The sequence below is a fragment of the Bos javanicus genome, chromosome 8 (genome assembly GCF_032452875.1).
Source record: "Bos javanicus breed banteng chromosome 8, ARS-OSU_banteng_1.0, whole genome shotgun sequence".
NCBI lineage: Eukaryota > Metazoa > Chordata > Mammalia > Artiodactyla > Bovidae > Bos > Bos javanicus.
Window position 1 is genome coordinate 95,684,051 of NC_083875.1, and position 20,929 is coordinate 95,704,979.

At 42.8% G+C, this 20,929-nt stretch overlaps 1 protein-coding gene across 3 annotated transcripts in view; it reads left to right on the forward strand.

Moving 5' to 3' along the window:
- The first annotated feature begins 918 nt into the window (after positions 1-918).
- Positions 919-20,929, forward strand: part of SLC44A1 (solute carrier family 44 member 1) — a 232,354-nt gene continuing 212,343 nt past the window's right edge. For all 3 annotated transcript variants that reach the window (XM_061426397.1, XM_061426396.1, XM_061426395.1), the window contains exon 1: positions 919-1,003. In XM_061426397.1, coding sequence (XP_061282381.1) covers positions 968-1,003 — 36 coding nt within the window. In that variant the 5' untranslated portion in view covers positions 919-967. The remainder of the gene's footprint in view (positions 1,004-20,929) is intronic.

Consider the following 20,929-nt stretch of genomic DNA (forward strand, 5'->3'; position numbering starts at 1 on the left):
AAGTTTCGTTAAGATCCAATATGTCTCTGAATTGAGAGACCTGGAGAATTTTTTGCCTTTTCCTTATTTTCGTCCCTTTATAACAATTTCGACCTTGGGTGTATTCCATCAAACTCCTGGTGCCTTCAGGGCTTAGTTTCCACATCAGCAAAATGGGGCGAGTAGCAACAGAGGCTTGTTTCTCCTTGTCCTCTATCACATAGTACTTCTCCACGGGGTTACTGCGTACGCTTTACTCTGGATAAAAATCAGTCACCTGAGAGGTAAGAAACCATTAAGGTCCTCGGGTTGCAAGCCCAATAGGGAAACAGAATGACAGCTCCGCAAGCCTCGCCGGTGCTTCCCGGGTCCGGAAACAACCCGACCCCATTTCGGCTGCGAGCCTGCCCAGCCTTCGTGTGCCCCAGCCTCAGGCGCCCTCTCGCGCAGAGGTAGCGCTCTGCCTCGGTGCCACAGCTAAATGGGCTCGGTACCGCGCAGGCTCCGACGCGCGCCGAAGGGCCCGGCCTAGTTTTGGCCGCAGCCGCCCGACCGCCCGCGCGGCGCTGCACTGGGGGCGGGGAGTCTGATGGGAGACGCGCGCGGCGCTGAGGAGGCGGCGGCCCGGGAGAGGGAGCGGGAGAGGGACTGGGCGCGGGAGGCGGGAGGCGGGGGACAGGGGGAGGCGCCGCCGCCGCCGCCGCCCGCCCCTTTCCGCTGGGGAGCAGCTGCAGTAGCAGGAGCGGAGTAGGAGCCGCGCAGCTACAGCCGCCGCCGCTGCCGCCGCCGCCGGGGGATGTGGTCGGCGCCCTCCCCGAACCGCACCGCATCCTGAGTACCCGCCGCCGCCCGAGCCGCCGCCGCCGCCGCCGCCGAGTCGTGCGGGGCCAGGCCGCGCCCTCCCAGGGCGCCCGCCGGCTCGCATGCCGAGGGGCTCCGGGGCGTAGCTGCGCGCCCGGCGCCGCCTCCGGGCTCCTCCGGCCCCGCCATGGGCTGCTGCAGCTCCGCCTCCTCAGCCGCGCAGGTGAGGGGCTCCCGCCTCCCGGCCGCCCACCCGGATGCCTCCCCCGCGCTGCGCGGCGGGCGCCAACCGCCTTCCACCACCCGCAAGCTTCCCTTCAGCCCACCATGCACTCCAGAGACGTCCCCTACCCGCACCTCCCCCTGTCCCGCCGTTGCCCCCGCGCTGGCTCCCAGGGCAGCCGACTGGCAGGCGCCTCAGCGCGGCCCCCGGGGCGCCCCTTGCAGACTTGGCCGCCGCCTCCTAGTCACACCTGAGCGGCGCGTCCCGCCAGCCCGCAGGTAGAGGCAAGAAGGACGCCTGCTCTCTGCCCCAGGTGGCACCCCCTCTTCCTTCGTCTTCCGGGCCTGCCTCCTGGCTTCCCACCTCCTTGGAGTCCGCCCGCTGCACATCCACAGACTATCCTCTGTGCTCCCTGGAGGAGTAGCTCCAGCTTGGGCTGTTCGCCCCATCTCCCACCTTATTACAGTTTCTGCTCTATTGGAGATTCTGTCCCTTTTCTCCTGCCAGCAGACCCTGGTCCGGGTTCAAGCGTTTAAGCGGATCCCGGAGCCCTCCTACGACCCGGTTTCCCAGATTCCAGCGGCTCGCCACCCACCCCATCCCCCCTTTGTGCCTTGACCTCAGACACCCAGGCCTCTTCGCACACCGAGGCCCCTGCGGGAGCGCGGGGACTGCGCTGGGAAGGAGATTGGGCACCTGGAGGGTGACGGGAGCGTTACGGAAACTCCCTCTTTGTTGCCAGTGTAACAGGAGGAAGAGGTGCCGAATTTAGTTTTTCTGTGGGCACACTGGCTGAGTGTTGTCGCTGAGGGCTGAGATGCAGAGATTTCTTCCAGCGCCTACCCTGCCCCCATCCAAATTTCGCTAACCTGCCTCTCTCTCTTGCCAATCGGAGCCCTTAACCTGGATGGAAATGTTTTAGACAACTGTATAAGGATCAGATGTAATAGGACTTGACTGCTGTCCGCTAATAACTGAGAGGACCTGTTTGTAAATTACCTAATTTAGTGGATTAGTGAGTGTATTTACAAATACGATAAAAAGCAATCAGGAATACTGCATCAAACTGTCTGGTGGTGGTGTATGAAAAATAGGCTCTGACAATGCCTGGGATGTAATCTCACAGTTTCATTAGCGTAGAATTTAACTATGGTCTTTGATTTGTTTGTTTTGCGGGGGAGACAAGGGCTCTTGTTTTTAGAAATAAAGGCTTGTCGGTTCTTGGTGAAGAAAAACGCTAGTTTTGGGGAAAAAAATTCCTTCAGAGATCTAGCATCTGTGATAATGCCAGAAGTGTTTTGCTACTGCTAAATGACTATATATAACTCAGTTTTAAATAACCTGCATACTTGTTCTGAAAATCTGAGATCTGTCTGAAAATGACTGGAATTGCAGATGAATGGAGGACATCTATGTTTTATTAAGTATCCATCCTAGTTGTCCATTTCTTTTTTGGGTGTTTGCTTACTCGTGTTTTTTTTTTTTTTTCCTTTTCCTATTAGGATCATAGTCAGGCTGATTGGCTTAGTTAAACCTTACTGTTCAGTTAGAATAACAAAGAAAAACTATAAATAGTGGTGTTAGGAGGGAGAGGTCTGTAGTTTTCATATTAACAGATAAAGGTGTGGAATCACACAATACCTTTCAACTGGTTAGAGGTTTTCGGGGAGAGAGAGGATCTAGTTGGGTGCTGTTGGTCTAATATTTACCTAAATATTATTTTGACAAACACGGTATCTTTGCTGTTGCCTTTCTCTGAAGAATTGGTTTACTATGCATCCTCTTTTGGACATGAAATGCCTTAGAGACAGGAAAGTATTGGATAGTTTATGGATGGCTTGTACCGTGTTGATAATCAATCAAATTTGGGAGGGATGGATGCTGGACCCAAACTCTACTTAACAGGTCTTGCATTTGACTAGCTCCACATCTTACTTTTCAGAATGCTGCCACATATTTTCCTTGTTTTTTCCTCTTCTTGCAGCCACTGTTTGCTTCATGCCGTGTTCTACAGACAAGACGAGTGTCATGCACCCTGAGGGGTGTGTTTTTTGTTTTTTTGTTTTTTGCCCCTGTGGTTTCCTATAACCAATCAACAGCTGTCACATGCCCTTAAGTTCAGCTTTAGGGACTTGTAGTGTCCAGTGGAGCATTGAGGAGCAGGTTTTGTGCCAAAAAGCAGGTCATCATTTTTTTTTTCTCCCTTATTTGAGGTTTTGATATCATTCTTTATTTGAGAAATGTTATCAATCTGCTGTATTTTAATGCTCCTTTCAGGAACATCATCAGTTGGGATAATATAGTATCTATATGTGTTGTGTTGAAACCAAATAGGGATGCAGCTGCACATCTTCTCTAAATGTGAGCCTCCATATCACTATGAACTTCTCTAAGAGGCCTGGATTGTGTTCTCAGGCACAGTGTTTCTTTCATCCCTTCTACTGGATTGTAAACTTCTTGAATATAGGAACTCTTTTTGTTTTCCGCATATTTGTATTCACTGCAGTGCCTTACTATACCTTGTACATGATAGTGGCTCAGCTACAGTCAGTGAACAGAATATAGATACACCGATGGGAACATTTGGCTGGCAAGTAACATTTAATATGAATCCAGCCCTGAACCATGTGCTGTTTCACTTCCATGAGATGGTGACTAATGTCTCCAAGCCATCCTCTTCTAAGTTCAAATTTGAACTGTTTAAGTTAAAATTCACTTGCCTTTCCCACATTCCATCCTCTTCTTTCAATGGGACTGTCAGTTTGCAAAATTGAGCAGGTTTTTTTCTTTGCTACTGGTGCTCCGCTCAGTGCTTATATTTTAGTTGGAGCAGTGGCTAAAACGTCTTAAAGGAGCTTGTCTGCAAACTGTAATGATAACCTGCACAGCACATCAAAACAAACGCGCTTTGTGGTAATCTGCAGTTCAGCTTAGCTTTTCTCAGTCGTATCGTCAGCAACTTTAAAGCCCTGGCAGTTTTTATCATTGTAAATATGGTGTGTTTCCTCTTTGTAGTAGGGATTCACTTTTGAAATATATATAATTTATTTTTCCTCATAGTCTCTTGCTATACTGTAGGCTCTCATAAAAGAGTTATTGTCTTCCAAATTGTTTCATCTCTTGTAGTCTGTTTGGGTATTATTTTCATTTTCTTGGCAGTGTCTCAATATCATAATTTGTCTTCAAAATAATTATCCTGTTTTTGGATTTAGATAAAGTGTCACGTTCTATACCTACTTGTATTTCATTGTTTAAGGAGGAAATTATTGGCAAAATTATTTGTACTGTATCAGATATGTGTCTAAGAATCTTAAGAACTCTTAGAAATGTTTATAGAACTCTTAATTATGTTTTGTTTTCTTATTAGTGACCACTGCAAGTTACTTGCTAATACTAGTACTTGCTCAAGACAAGCCAGTACATGATAGCCTTTGCCTAAAAATCTCTTTGAAGGGAACATAAAAGTGAGATAGTCTTGAGTTTCTTTTTACAGCACTAATCCTCCCTAAGACTCTTAAAATTTATTCCCAACTCTCCATAATTCGTTTGTTCTGTTATAACCTGACATAATTTCTATTCTTGTAATGTTAAACTTCAAAGTTCAGTCGTAAATCTTCAGATTTATGAAATGTTCTTTCCCATTGACAAACCAGTTTGAATGAAGGAAGCTTTTGAAAGATTACTTAGCGAATTGTCAAAAGTCTTTGTCGTTAATGGCTAGATCATTATTTCTCACAGTAGTGCTTTGGAAGTCAGGAGATTTTGCAAGTGCTCTGAAGTTCTGTGTCCTTTGGTTCTAACCTTAGAAATCGTGAGCGGGATGGAGGATAATCTTTCTCGTTGAACAAACTGCCCCTAGTATCTGTCTGTTGGAGAGGTTGTTCTTGTCTCTGGTCTTGTCCCATGTCGTCAAATTGAGAGCTCCATATTTAATTGTGTTTTTCTAGCTCTTATATCTTGTCTTGGGATGAAATGAAAAATGGGAAACAATCAAGTGGTTCACAAACACTGGTTAACTTTTAAGAATGTTAACTGTTCTTTAAAAGAATTTTAATAGTAACTGTAGTCTCCTGCTTTGTGGAATTTGAAGTCAGGGGTTAAAAATGAAATTTGAAGAGTAGTGGGAATTACCAACAGAGACTAAGTTATTCTGTGAAAATGTGCCCAACAAAATATACCTGTTCTAACTGAAACAAAGGATCATAGCATGAAGACAATTTTTGTTTTCTGAATACTGCGCTGTTAGCATGTGCTGTGCTTAGTTGCTCAGTCGTGTCGGACTCTTTACGACCCTGTGGGCTGTAGCCTGCCAACTCCTCTGTCCATGAGGATTCTCCAGGCAAGAATACTGGCTGGGTTGCCATGCCCTCCTCCAGGGGATCTTCCCAACCCAGGGATCAAACCCAGGTCTCTGGCATTGCAGGTGGATTCTTTACCATCTGAGCCATCAGGGATGCCCACGTGTAGAAGATCCATTCCTTATAATATATAAATCAATGTTAATATTAAAATTGGCTGGAAAGTAATGTAAAAACGATGAGACTTTTTGTATAGCTATTTTTCACAGCCTTTTTCGCATTTCAACTTCTCCAGTAATTCTGAAGTCGACTTTACTTCCATTTACAGCTGAGGAAGTTGAGACTTGGATGTTAGTTGAGACTTGGCTGAAGTCTCAGAGCTACTAAGGGATCAATCCAAACTTTACCCTTGTCTTGAATCTGAGTCCTGTGCTTCTGTTTCTGTGTTCACATATATGCTTCCCATATCTTAAATTGCAGTTCATTTTATCTTTAGAAAAGGCCCACTCAATAACATTGTGAAATAAGGAATGTCCAAGTTCAAGTCATGCCATTTTGAACTTGCTGCAGTTACTAGATAGGGAGCAACTTGATATAATAAGCAAAACTAGTCCAATTAGAAAGTTCCCAGGCTTAACAAATACTACCAAATACTATTTGATGTGTTAATCCTATCATTTAGAAATGTTGTTGGCTTGGAGGATAGTTATTTTTAGAAATATATGACCATCTCATGAGAAGAGTTGACTCTTTGGAAAAGACTGATGCTGGGAGGGATTGGGGACAGGAGGAGAAGGAGATGACAGAGGATGAGATGGCTGGATGGCATCACTGACTCGATGGACGTGAGTCTGTGTGAACTCCGGGAGTTGGTGATGGACAGGGAGGCCTGGCGTGCTGCGATTCATGGGGTCACAAAGAGTTGGACACGACTGAGCGACTGAACTGAAATGACCTGATTCTGTATTATATGCTGCTACTGGTAATTGGTTTCATGTCTGACTCTTTGCGACCCCATAGACTGTAGCCTACCAGGCTCCTCCATCCATGGGATTTTCCAGGCAAGAATACTGGAGTGGGTTGCCATTTCCTTCTCCAGGGGATCTTCCCAATCCAGGGATTGAACCTGGGTCTCCCGCATTGCGGGCAGACACTTTACCGTCTGAGCCACAAGAGAAGTCCTTAGTAAATGTTATGGAAAACCCCAAGCAAACTTTCTGGCCAAGTCAATATTTTGCTATCTCCTTCCTCCCCAACCCCTTCCTGTAGAAAGGAGAATTATTTCAGTTTCATAACTTTGACTCAGATTTTTGGGACTCTCAGGACTATTAGAGATAAACTAGAACTACTGTCTTTTCTATTGAACTAAAATGGAATGTAGAGATACGAGGTCTGAGGTCAGAAAGATACATTATGAGGTAACTCAAACTAGAAACCTACTTAGTCACTCTGTCTTTTTTTTTTTTTTTTTAAATTTTGGCCTCTCCAGGAGGCATGTGGAATCATAGTTTCCCAGATCCCTGATCTTAAACCAGGAATCAAATCTACACCCCTTGCAATGGAAGTGCAGAGTCTTAACCCAGTGGACCATGCTGCTGCTGCTGCTGCTAAGTCGCTTCAGTCGTGTCTGACTCTGTGCGACCCCATAGTCGGCAGCCCATTAGGCTCCCCCGTCCCTGTGATTCTCCAGGCAAAAACCCTGGAGTGGGTTGCCATTTCCTTCTCCAATGCATGAAAGTGAAAAGTCAAAGGGACCATGAGGGAACTCCTGAAACCCACTTAGTCCCTTAATCTTTCTGTAGTTACCATTAAGTCTTATCTTTGCAATCTTGATACCACATTGGAAACACTTAAAAGCGTAAAAAAAAAAAAAAAAAAAACACCACCACATGATTCCTGGATTCTCCTTTCGGAGATTCTAATTTCCTTGATCCAGGGGTACTTCTTGGACATCAAAAAGTTTTAAAGTTGCCCTGATGATTTTCATGTTTTGCCAAGGTTGAAAACCACTCTTCCATACCCTTTCTGTGATAATTCCATTTCCTTCTATGGTTTTAGTTACAACCCATTTGCTGACAATTCTCAAACTAAATTACTGAACTGAAGCCAACTTTATCCTGGCTTCAAAACTGTATATCCACCTATTACTTACAACTTCCACTAGAATGTCTTGTAGGCAACTCAAAGTCAGTGTGTCAAAACTAAACTCAAAGTATGTAGACACAGATAGACACATCTTTTTCAGCATCTTTGATTCACTGAATGATACCAATGTCATGGTATGGAAACTGGAAACCTGAGACATACAGGAAACCTGCTTCTCATTATTCCATATCTAGTCACCATATCTTGTCTCTTACCTTCTGAATTCCATCTCAAGTCCCCTAGTCTAAGCTTCTGTCATCTCTGGCCAGAACTTTGCTTCTAGGTCACCTCGTATTCATTCATGCTTCCTTCCAATTTTTCTCCACACTGCAGTCCAATGATTGCTTTAAAAATTCCAAAGCTGTGTGGGGATTGTGTCCCCCACCTACCTGAAGCCCGTTAATGGTTTCTGATTACTCTTAAGACAGAGACCAGAGTCAACTGAAACTAGCCAGCTGTGCTTTGTGGGCCGGTCTCTACCTCTCTGCCGCGTCGCTGTCAACTCATACCATATTTCTCCTTAATCTTTGTAATCCAGCCTCACAGATTCTTCAGTAGACTTTGTTTTTCTTTTAGGGCTTTGCGCATGCTTTTCACTTGTCCGGGAGGCTCTTTGCTTGTCTCCTTAGTCTTTGGCTGACTGATACTCATCCTTCAAGTTTCAGCCTTAGAGTCACTTGTTGGGAAAAGACTTCCTTGATCCTTCAAACTAGGCCATGTCTCCTCATTAAGTTCGTATAGCCTTATATATTTTACCTATGAACACTTAAAGCAATACATAATTATATGGTTAATATCTAGTCCAGAAGTTGGCAAAACTACAGCCCATGTGCCAAATCTTTGTATGGCTTGCAAGCTAATAATGCTAAAAATGGTATCTGTATATATTCAGATGGGTGAAAAAAGTTAACCATCTTTGCGTGAGAAATTATTTCATAAAAATTATATCACTGAATTTCATCATCCACAAATAAGGTTTTATTGATGCAGCTACACTCATTCATTTATACAATGTCTATAGCTGGTATTATGTTACAGTGGCAGAGTTGAGTGGTTAGTTGTGACAGAGACCTTGTGGCCTGCAAGTGTAAATATTTATTCTGTGGCTCTATGGGGAAAATGTTTGCTGACCTCTGGTCTAGACTGAGCTGATGAGGAGAGGCACCATGTATGCTTTGTTCATTGCTGACATTCTCTATGCTTAGCTGGTACCTGGTACATGATAGGTGCTTGTGAAATTTGAACTTTGAAATTTGAAGAGATTTGAACAAATTTTCTTTCCTTCCATGGTTGGATGTGGATGAACTCCAACCTTAGTAACTCTGATGTTTTAAAATTTAATATAAAAATTTTTTAAGAGGACAAATTCTTTCTGACCTTGCCACATGGCTTGCGGGATCCTAGTTCCCCAACCAGGAATTGAACCCAGACCCCGGCACTGAAAGCACCGAGTCCTAAGTACTGGAACATCAGGGAATTCCATAAAAGGACAACTACTTCCGAAGACGATTCTCAACAGAAGTCTTAGCAGCTGTCTTAAGCAGCTTGTCTGTTGCAGGTATACATCTCATGTGTGAAGCAAGTGTATTTGTAAAGATGTGAGTTAGAAGGTGAGTTGGTGATGGACAGGGAAGCCTGGCGTGCTGCAGTCCAGGGGGTTGCAAAGAGTTGAACACGACTGAGTGACTGAACTGAACTGAAGTTAGGGGATGTTAGTCTTTTCCCCTTTGTGGACTCCTTTCTGATTTCATATCAGCTGTACAGTAAGATTTACGTTAAAACTTTTGGCTGATAAATTGCTGGAATTTTTTGGTGTGTGTGTGAAAATGATATTACTACAGTATCCCACAACCAAATATTTAGACATCTATTTAGTAAGGAAACTGTTAAAAGCTATTTTTATCCTAATTTTTGAGGTTGTGAGATATGCTGTAAATTGTTTAACGGAAGTGTTTGATTTCTGGATACACTATAATGTAAAATAAGGAAAACAGCAAAAAGATAGAAAAATTGAAAATACATGTTTACTTTGAGATATTCAAGTAGCAGGGAAGGTATTGAAGTGCCTTCCTTTTTTTGGTAGCATTATGATAATGGTAATGATAACAATCACAATTTTGTAAGATTTTTCATTATGAATCACTTAAGTATGATTCAGCTTTAAGAAATGAAAAACCATAAATCTAGATAGCTAAACATTAAGGGAAACATCTCTTACAAGTTGAGAGGTAGGCTGGCTTCCAGCTGGGTTAGTTCTTTGGCTTGATGACGTAACATCCACAAGGACCTGAGTTCTCTCTCTTTTTGTCATTTATGGAAGGTACATTTCCCTCATTTAGCTCCCCTTGTGATCCCAAGATGGATGTGACTCTTTTGGAAGACTCGTGTATGCTGAGCTGACAACTCCCAGTGGCTTTTCTTTCAACAGGAGTTAGGGAGGGCTGTGTACTCATCTTTAAACAATCTGTAGCAAGGGGGAGGCACGGGTGCAGTAACTGGTTTAGACTAACCAGGATTTCCCTCTGAGTCAAGTAGAGGGTGAAGCAACACCAGAATAAAATCAGAACACCGCCAGCCAGGCTAGGAGGATCGGGGAGAATGGTGACTGGGTAGGCAGCCACTGATAGCTGCTAGTTTTGCTGATTTCTTTTGCTTGTAAAATAGTGTTTCCTAATATTTTGCTTATAGCTCCATTATAAAACTTCACAGTTGCTAAGTCGAAAGTCACACAGTCATCTTCCTATTTCCTCAGTAATACTGCTCTGTGCGTGCTAAATTGCTTCAGTCCTGCCCGACTTTGTGATCCTATAGACTCGAGCCCGCCAGGCTCCTCTGTCCATGGGATTCTCCAGGCGAGAACACTGGAGTGGGTTGCTGTGCCCTCCTCCAGGGGTCTTCCCCGCCCAGGGATTGAACCCATGTTTCTTATGTCTCCTGCCTGGCCAGGTGTGTTTTTCACCACTAGTGCCACCTAGCCACTGCCTAAGCCCCATCTTTCTCTTTTTCCCACCCCAACTGCTTCTTTCCTGTTAGGAGGCAAGCATAGCTGCTGGATAAAGAAGAGCATTTAAGGTTGGAATAATGGTTAGATAGCTAATCAGTATTCCCACAACCAGTGGGCGCTAAGAGGACGTTGGTGTTACTATAACCTTTTCCCGTTCAAGCTGTCTGTTTGCTTTTCTACCTCTTCTCACTTCTGTATGTGTTTATCTCTATCTGATTAGTACTCATCTTTTCTTTCTTTGCCCTTTCTTTCCCCTAAAGTTTTCTTTTTCCTTCCCTTTCTTTCTACCTTTCTTTCTACCTCTATCTGATGGACTTGATGCTACCAAGTCACTTCAGTCGTATCCGACTCTGTGTGACCCCATGGACTGCAGCCCACCAGGCTCCCCGTCCCTGGGATTCTCCAGGCAATAACACTGGAGTGGGTTGCCATATATCCTTCTCCAGTACATGAAAGTGAAAAGTAAAAGTTAAGTCGCTCAGTTGTGTCCGACCCTTAGCAACCCCATGGACTGCAGCCTTCCAGGCTCCTCCATCCATGGGATTTTCCAGGCAAGAGTATTGGAGTGGGGTGCCATTGCCTTCTCCACTGATGGACTTAAGGAGCCACAATACTGAGTGGAATATACTAGAATAGAGAAGTAGAAAGAGAGTGTCCTTTTTTTTTCCCCCCTCCTGTTTAATTTTGGGTATTTTTGTTTTTTGGTAAAGCAATAGTAAGACTGAAGATTCACATCATAATTTAGAGTATCTCTATGATACAAAGAGCTCTTATGGTATAAAAATTGCATCTTTGCAACGAATAGCTAGTTTACAGAAGGAGAATTAGTAAACTAATATGTTAATATGTTCAGTTTTGCTCATAAGTCAAATTAAGGGCACATAGACACCCTGTTCATCTGTACCTTTGGTAAAACTTAACAGGATAATATTAATTGCTCATGTGGTTTTGACTCAAGTATACTTTATTGATTTGCTGAATAACTGGTTTGACTCTCTTGGGATACTGTTTGATGACATGTATTGAAGGCCATAAAAAATTTGACACCCTTTAATTTAGTAATCCAAGAGTATAGTAAATGCTAGATGCCAGAATATTTACATGTGGCATTATTATAATAGCAAAAATATATTTTAATTTAATTATTTTAAATTAAAATATAATATTATATATTTAATATATTTCATTAAATTAATAAAATTTTAAATTTTTTATTAAAATTAAAATATAATAAAATTATTACAAAATATATTAAATTAAAAATTTAATATATTTAAGTTTATATTTTAATTTTAACATAATACATATTTTAAAATTTTATTTTATTATTATTATTTTGGCTGTGCTGGTCTTTGTTGCTTTTCTTCAACTGTGGCAAATGGGGGCAACTCTCTAGTTGCAGTGTGCAGGCTCCTCATTGCAGTGGCTTCTCTTATTGCAAAGCGCAGGCTCTGGGTTGTGTGTGCTGCAGTAGTTGTGGCTTGATTCCTCTAGAGCACAGGCTCAGTAGCTGTGGCCCACAGGGCTCAGTTGCTCCAAGGCATGTGGGATCTTCCCAGATCAGGGATCGAACCTGTGCCTCCTGCGTTGGCAGGCAGATTCTTTACCACTGAGCCATCAGGAAAGCCCAACATAATATTGTTGATGTAAAATTTTCTTAATATAAAATTCAGTTGAATTTAGTCTGTTGTATGTATCTCACTTCACCATCCCCAAATAAATGATCGTCTCTCAGTGGACAAGTAGCCTTTTGCCATACTTTCCCTAAGTCCTTTCTCTACTGCTGCTCTAAAGGGCTATTGGAATCTGAGAATTAAACACTGTTGTGTACTGGCAGGAGTATGGGCTGTATAGCCAGACTGTATGGATTTAAAGCTCGGCTCTGTCACCAAATGAGTTATTTGGGCCAAATTCTTTAACATTTTTGTGCCTCATTTTCCCCAGGTATAAAATGGGAATAATAATAATAAAAGCTATCTTACAGGCTTGTAGCAAACTGAACAGTGTATGAAAATATCTTAAGATATAAATGTAAACTAAACTAAGTCTCTCAGGTGTTCTATCCATTAATACTACCCTAAAACAATCCTGTATTTGACTTTTCGTAAAGGTACCCAAACTTTCAAAATACTAAAATTGTGTCTAGGAGTTGAGTGTTAAGGGCGCAATGAACAGCGATAAGGAGAGGTTAAATTGAAGGTGGTTAGGGGTTCAGGGGTTGGAGAAGTCAGGAAAGAATGGACTAGATGAAGAGTGGGGTTCCTGAAAATCACCCTTGATTTGTCCTTTAAGGATGGGTTTAGAAAGAGTGGGAGGATAGACAGATATTAGTACAAAGCAGGGACAAGAAAGGACATTCCAGTGAAAGGAATGGCTTGAACAAAGGTACAGCAGCCTTTAACTGTCAGTTTGGAAAGGGGAGCTGGTCAGGGTAGAAAGAGTGTTACATGTAGGGAAGACTCTTACTATTCGAAGGAGAGAGAAACGGCAGTCATGAAGGGTTTTTCGGAGTGACTTAAGGAAGAATAATCTGAGCCTTGCCTGTGCTTGAAGTGAGAGAAGGGGAAACAGGCCACCCTGGAAGCTGTTCAGTAACTTGAAACAACAGTATAAATGGGGAACAGAGAGACATTACACAATTGAAATAGGACAGATTTTCCTGACTTAACCTGGATATGTGGGATAAAGGAGAGGGATAAAACCAGTTTAGAACTCTGTATAATGGAAGAAGGGTATTATAATTGATAGACAGGGGAGTTGAGATGGAGACTAGAATACGGGGAGGGGAAGATGAATTTAATTTTGTGTGAACTGAGATTGAGATGATACTAATACCTCCATGTGGGCTTCCCTGGTGGCTCAGACGGTAAAGTGTCTGTCTGCAATACAGGAGACCCGGGTTCGATCCCTGGGTTGTGAAGATGCCCTGGAGAAGGAAATGGCAGCCCACTCCAGTATTTTTGCCTGGAAAATCCCATTGACGGCAGAGCCTCGTAGGCTACTGTCCACGGGGTCACAAAGAGTCGGACACAGCTGAGCGACTTCACTTCAATACCTCCATGTAGCAATTTCCCATAGGCAACTGAATATCTCGAATTGGGTTTCAGAAAATGTTCTAAGTCATGTGCATAAAGGAGATACTGTAAGGATGGGTGGTCTCCAAGGGGAAAGCAACGGCATGGAATATGGAGTAGACCTCTGGTTTTTCCCTGCTTTCTGTCCCTAGTTGTCTGCTCTCATATAATAAATTTCACTGTATTTTTGCAAATTGGAGATGAGTGTCAGTTTTAGCCCTATTTTACAGATTAGGAAACTGAGGCTCCATTTGCAGCAACATGGATGGACACAGATGATCATGTTAGGTGAAGTAAGTCAGAACAGAGAATGACAAATATGATACTACTTATATGTGGAATCTAAAAAATGACACAAATGAACTTATTTACAAACCAGAAATAGGCACAGAAATAGAAAACAAACTAATGGTTACCAAAGGAGAAAGGGAGGGGAGATAAATTAAGAGTTTGGGATTAATGTGTACACACTGCTATATATAAAATAGATTAATGACCTCCTGTATAGCAGAGGGAACTATATTCAGTATCTCGCAATAATTTATAACGGAAAAGAATCAGAAAAAGAATATATGTATATTCTGAATCACTTCTCTGTATACCTGAAACTAACACAATGTTATAAATCAACTATAATCTTCTAAAAAAAAAAGAGGGAGAGAGAAACCGAGGCTCAGAAAGTTTAGGCGGCTTGTCTGAGGTCCCTGAAGGAGTGTAAAGGCTGGGGTAGTTGAAAGCCTGTGCATTTCCTACTGCACTGCATTCTCTTCCATCTGTTGTACTGAGAACTATATTTAAATAGTATATTAAATGTAGCTTAGATATCAGTTTTTCTTCCCTAAAATTCAGAGATTGTTCGTACTATTTACTCTGGCTTTAAAGTGTGTGTGTGGCAAGGTGGGGGTGGGGGGGTGTGGAGGGGGAGGGGGAGAGGGGTGTTGGTTTTCAGTCAGCGCACCCTAAACTAGAGGTCAGAATGTGACAGTTGCCTCCAGGTCTCTGTAAGTGGTGGTTATAAACTTCAGACTCTGGGGACCTTGACTGCTGTGCATTTCCTCCTGGGCCCTTCTACATTCTCTAAGAACAAGTCTATCATGGCAGTAAATTTACTAAATGTGACTACAATTGTGTCCTTTTCTCATAACTCAGATTCTCAAAAATACAATTATAATAAGGAATATATATACATCTATATATATATATTGTTGTTGTTGTTCAGTCCCCAAGTTGTGTTCGACTCTTTGCAACCCCATGGACTACAGCATGCCAGGCTTCCCTGTCCCTCACCGTCTCCTGAAGTTTGCCCAAGTTCATGTCCATTGAATCGGTGATGGCCAACTATCTCATCCTCTGTCGCTCTCTTCTCCTTCTGCTTTCAATCTTTCCCAGCATCAGGGTCTTTTCCAATGAATTTGCTCTTTGCATCACATGGCCAGAGTATTGGAGCTTCAGCTTCAGTCCTTCCAATGAATATTCAGGGATGATATCCTTTAAGATTGACTGGTTTGATCTCCTTGCTGTCCAAGGGATTCTCAAGAGTCTTCTCCAACACCACATTTTGAAAGCATCTATATATAGACTTGGTAGATCCATTGCCTTTGGAAGGGCTAATGTATTTAATTAATTAAATTGATACTATTTAATATCAAGTATCAAAAAGGCTCAGGAGAGCAGTAAGAAAGGAGAAGGTGAAGAAAATGGCCATGGTGAAGTTGAAAACTATGGCACAAATGATTTGCATGCACATAAAGAAGCCTCTTGATGAAAGTGAAAGAGGAGAGTAAAAAAGTTGGCCTAAAGCTCAATATTCAGAAAACTAAGATCATGGCATCTGGTCCCATCACTTCATGGGAAATAGATGGGGAAACAGTGTCAGACTTTATTTTTCTGGGGTCCAAAATCACTGCAGACGGTGATTGCAGCCATGAAATTAAAAGACGCTTACTTCTTGGAAGGAAAGTTATGACCAACCTAGATAGCATATTGAAAAGCAGAGACATTACTTTGCCAACAAAGGTCTGTCTAGTCAAGGCTATGGTTTTTCCAGTAGTCATGGATGGATGTGAGAGTTGGACCATGAAGAAAGCTGAGCACCGAAGAATTGATGCTTTTGAACTGTGGTGTTGGAGAAGACTCTTGAGAGTCCCATGGACTGCAAGGAGATCCAACCAGTCCATTCTAAAGGAGATCAGCCCTGGGATTTCTTTGGAAGGACTGATGCTAAAGCTGAAACTCCAGTACTTTGGCCACCTCATGTGAAGAGTTGACTCATTGGAAAAGACTCTGATGCTGGGAGGGATTGGGGGCAAGAGGAGAAGGGGACGACAGGATGAGATGGCTGGATGGCATCACTGACTCGATGGACATGAGTCTGAGTGAACTCTGGGAGTTGGTGATGGACAGGGAGGCCTGGCGTGCTGTGATTCATGGGGTCGCAAAGAGTTGGACACGACTGAGTGACTGAACTGAACTGAACTAAACTGAAAGATCAAATTACAAGGGCAGAGTTTTTTTTTTTACCACTAGAGCTAAAACTGGAGTTTGTTTTTTAAACTAAACTTTAGTTTAAAACCTCAGTTTTTTCCAAATGGATTTTGAAATATTGCATGTGATTTTTTCTGTTCATAAACTCTAAAAACATCAAGTGTTGGAAAACAGTCTGAAAACATCAAGTTTTAAAGCCTAATGTGTTAAATATGTTTTGAAACTAGCCCTGCTTTTACATCAAGAAAAACATTTGGAATAGACATTGTTGGTTGAAGCAGATTTCACTTATATGAAGATATGGGAATAACATTTTAATAAGGTACTTCATTTTAAAATTGAATGCAATTCTAGTTTTGGTAATAATGTTTTAAAGGTTTCTAGTTTAATCTGAGAAAGTAATCCTGGACCAAATGGAAACACATGATTCTGTTGAGGTAGTGATAAGCACACAGAGTAGGAAGCCTCCAGAGGGGAAGGAGTACTTCCCCATGACCAGGCTCCTTGCTCTGTAGGCAGTGCTCCATATGCTGTCCATGTAAGGATACAAATGTTACTTATGTAAGAATACTGTAAGCAGGGTTTCCCCAAGTATATGCTCCCATAGTCCCAGGGCTACAAAGTGATCTTCTAAGAAAGGATTCTGAGGTCAGAAAAGTTTGTAGAGTTCTTGCTCATTCCATACCCCTCACCCATTTGTGGAGCCACATCAGCATGGTGCTCGTGTCCAACTCTTGCGACCCCATGGACTGTAGCCTTCCGGGTTCCTCTGTCCATGGGATTCGCCAGACAAGCATACCAGGGTGGGTTGCCCTTTCCTTCTCCACCACATCAGCATAACAGTCTATTAAAGGCTCACTGTCCCACAATCCACATCCCCACACCAGAAACCAGTCTAACTTAGCTTAACTGGCCTTCAATTCATTTGTCCTTAAAATTTCTTCCTTTTTTTTTTTTTCATTGCATCTTGAGGAACTGTTCTCCTACAGGACATACTTTGAGAAACAGTACTTGGAATATTCCTTCTCAATTTCCTTAACTGAGCGTGGTAGCAGGAATGTTGTTGATCAGTAACCCTTAGTCTGGAAGTGCTTAGAAGGTTTGAAACTGAGTTTGAGCACATCACAAACTTCAACATGTTCTTTACAATATTGGCAAGATAGTGTAAATAAATGTCAAATTACTCAAGTATATTAGGCTAATGAAAAAGCCTTTCATGTGAATAATTTCTCTGATTTGTAGCTTGAGATTTCCAAGGAGGTAGGAAGGTTAAGAGTTTACAAAAGGATCCTTCAACTTTAGAACTTCAGGACAGAACTACTGTGAGGCCAGCTGGGCCCACAGCAAGAGAAGGGAGCAGCAGCCATCTGCTTTGGGGGTTTTCTCCTTTAGCCCTGGTCTGTGGCAGAGACCACAGGAGTAGTTGGAGTTATTACTCAGTACGAAGAGTTGACTCATTGGAAAAGACCCTGATGCTGGGAGGGATTGGGGGTAGGAGGAGAAGGGGACAACAGGATGCAATGGCTGGATGGCATCACCGACCTGATGGACGTGAGTTTGACTGAACTCCGGGAGTTGGTGATGGACAGGGAGGCCTGGCTTGCTACAATTCATGGGGTCGCAAAGAGTCAGACATGACTGAGCGACTGAACTGAACTGAACTCAGTACTCCGCATGGACTTCGGTAGATGGGACCTACTGATTGCTGATTATCTTTTGTTGGAGAAGGAATCCAGAACAGAGGTGATATTACAGGGGCCAAGCAAATAATGAAAGTAAGTGAAAGTGTAGGTCATTCAGTTGTGTCTGACTCTTTGTGACCCCATGGACTATAGCCCACCAGACTCCTCTGTCCGTGGAATTCTCCAGGCAAGAATACTGGAGTGGGTTGCCATTTCCTTCTCCAGAAGATCTCCCCACCCAGGGATTGAACCCAGGTTTCCCGCATTACAGGCAGACTATTTACTGACTGAGCCACCAGGGAAGAGCAAGTAAATAATAGATCTTCAATAAATGTTTATTGAATATATGTGGTGGGGGCATGGGATATTCAGTGGAGAAGGAAATGGCAACCCACTCCAGTATTCTTGCCTGGAGAATCCTGTGGACAGAGGAGCCTGGTGGGCTACAGTCCACGGGGTTGCAAATAGTTGGACACGACTGAGTGACTAAGTGCATGTGGTATTCAGAGACTAGAAATTTAGTTTGTGATGCTCATGAAAAGTGAAAGTTGATCAGTTGTGTCCGACTCTATCCAACCCCATGGACTATCAGTCCATGGAATTCTCCAGGCCAGAACACTAGAGTAGGTAGCCTTCCCTTCTCCAGGGGATCTTCCCAACCCAGGAATTGAACCCAGGTCTCCCTCATTGCAGGTGGATTCTTTACCACTGAGCCACAAGGGAAGCCCTGTGATGCTCATGTTTTCTGTCAAATTTAGTATGAAAACAAAGGTGACCTTTCAGTGGAAGGAAATGGGAATGAACCTGAAAATTAAAAGAAGCCACTCTATAAAATGTTTCAAGTTAATTCTGGTGATTTTAAACCTGCCCTTGTTAGCACGTTGTCCCATATTATATAATGAAGTCTTGGTGAAGACATTCATACTAGCCAGTCAGGGTAAAAAGAGCATATCATAAGCTAGAGACCACAGCCTTGTCAGCACCTGGAAGTATGCTAGGTGGTCAGCACTGCTCAATAGATTTATAAGAACAGAAATTTACTTTTTGCTCCACCACTGTGAAGGTGTACAGTGACAGGCCTTCTGGCCCATCTTCCCAGTGCCTGCCTGGAGCAGAGTGGATAGAGCCACAAATCCTACTTATTTTGTTCAAAGTGTGGCCAGAAGGGTAGAGATCAGCATGCAGAAAAGACGCCTGCTTGTGACGGGCTCAGGAGTGAGGGGAAGGCCCTGAAAAAAAGGGAGGAAAATCAAGAATGTTGGTAGAATACAGAGAAAATTCCAGGCCTGTCACATGCTTTGTTTTGGTTCAGCGTTTACTGAGCACTGTGCTACTCGGGATGCTAAGGACTGGATTCAACCAAGAAGGAGCCTTTGCCTTGAGAAGTGTCAGTCTGTTAAAGGGAGGGCTGAGGGGCATCCACAGAGTGTTGGAGCTCACCTGAGTCTCTCTTAAGTAGCCCCAGAAAAGTTACACCATTTACTGAGTGCACGGTGCTGATAATTTCTTGATAGATTCTAATTTTTATTTATTTATTTACTTACTTGGCTGCACCAGGTCTTTGTTGCAGCATGTGGGATCTAGTTCTCTAACCAGGGATCGAACCTGTGTCCCCGGCAGTGGAAGCACAGAGTCCTAACCCCTGGACCGCCAGGGAAGTTCCCTAAACATTATTTTTGAAGTGTGTTTGGTGTCAGCTCTTAACTGGTTAGGGATGGAGTCTGGTAAGCTTTGGGCTAAATTTATTGTCTCTGTAGTCATGACGGTATTTTATGACACAGTGAAAGAAAAATTACTGTCCTTGAGTAGAAAATAATATAAAACTTCCCTGAATACTGTGGATGAGTCACTCGAGGTGATCCCTTAAAAAGGTAGGACCTATAATGTGTTTAATATCTTTATATCCCCATTGAAATGACCAGCATTTAAGCAGAGTGACTTTTGTTCTTTGATAGCACTAGGTTCTAGGAACTTTATATTTAAAGTAGAACAAGTCAGAAATGTCCCTTTGCTGTTGTTTTCTAATCTCAAGTGGCTCCCTTACGGCTCATCAGATCTATGCCCTTTCACCCCGCCAGCAAGCCCAGGTGCTTCTAACTGGGCACCGTCACCTGTTTAATGGCCATTAGCCGCTGAACCACAGGACTCAGAATTGATTCTTCATTTCTTGTGTTAGTTGCTCAGTCTTTGTGACCCCGTGGACTCTAACCCACCAGGCTCCTCTGTCTATGGAACTCTCCAGGCAAGAATACTGGAGTGGGTACCCATTCTTCATTTCTTACCACCAGTCAGATCAGACCATCTTCTCGTTTCACTTTTCTCCTATCCAGACGTGCATTTTCTCTTCTCCTCTTTAAGCCTATTTATATCTCATCTGCTTCCAAAATATCATAGATGATTTGTAATGAAATGTAAATATACTTAAGACTTCTGAAATGAAAAATTGAAAGCTGGAAAGCGACGGAGATGAGGGAGAAGGAAGAAGCTTGTGTGTCCTAAGTACCTAAGCTGCTTCGCCTACTGGTGTTACTAGTCCCACTTTGGAAGGTGCTAATTCAAAGGAGATGGTAACCAGGAATCTTTTTACAGAATCCCACAACTGGTGGGGACTTAGAGTTCTGTATTCCAACCCACCAAGATATCAAATCCACGTTTTGTTCAGGCTCTGCTTAAATACCTCTCATCGACAGAGAACTCACTGCTTCCCGAGTCAGTTAACTCCACTTTCAGGCAGTTATTAGAAATTGCTTCTTTGCACAGCTGACCTCTCTGTCCATGTAACTTTACTGCTGATTCTAGCTCTGCACTCACTAGCTATATAGAATAATTGAAGATAAAACATCTGAAATCATCAATGTGTACTGAGTTGTAGACATTTAAACTTAAAAACCTGTTAGTTTATACTGCCATGTCTAAGTATCATGTTTCTAGATTCTGTATTAGTCTGGGCTTCTCTTTTTTTTCCCTTTTAGGCTTTGATTTTTTTTTTTTAAGTTTATTTAATTTTTATTTTTATCAAAGCTATACATGCCTATATTTTTAAAGAGTCAAACATTAGAAGCAGAACTGTTACTTTTTAAAAAGCCTTTCCCCCATTTTATGCTTCCCTGAGGCCATCACTTTTAAATCTTTGAACTAAATCTTTCGCTATTTCTCTCTGTATCTCTAACATGCTTGTATTGCTGCCACCTGACAAGTTTTTGGCATTAACTTTGGCCTCCACTGTGCAAGATGAAGAT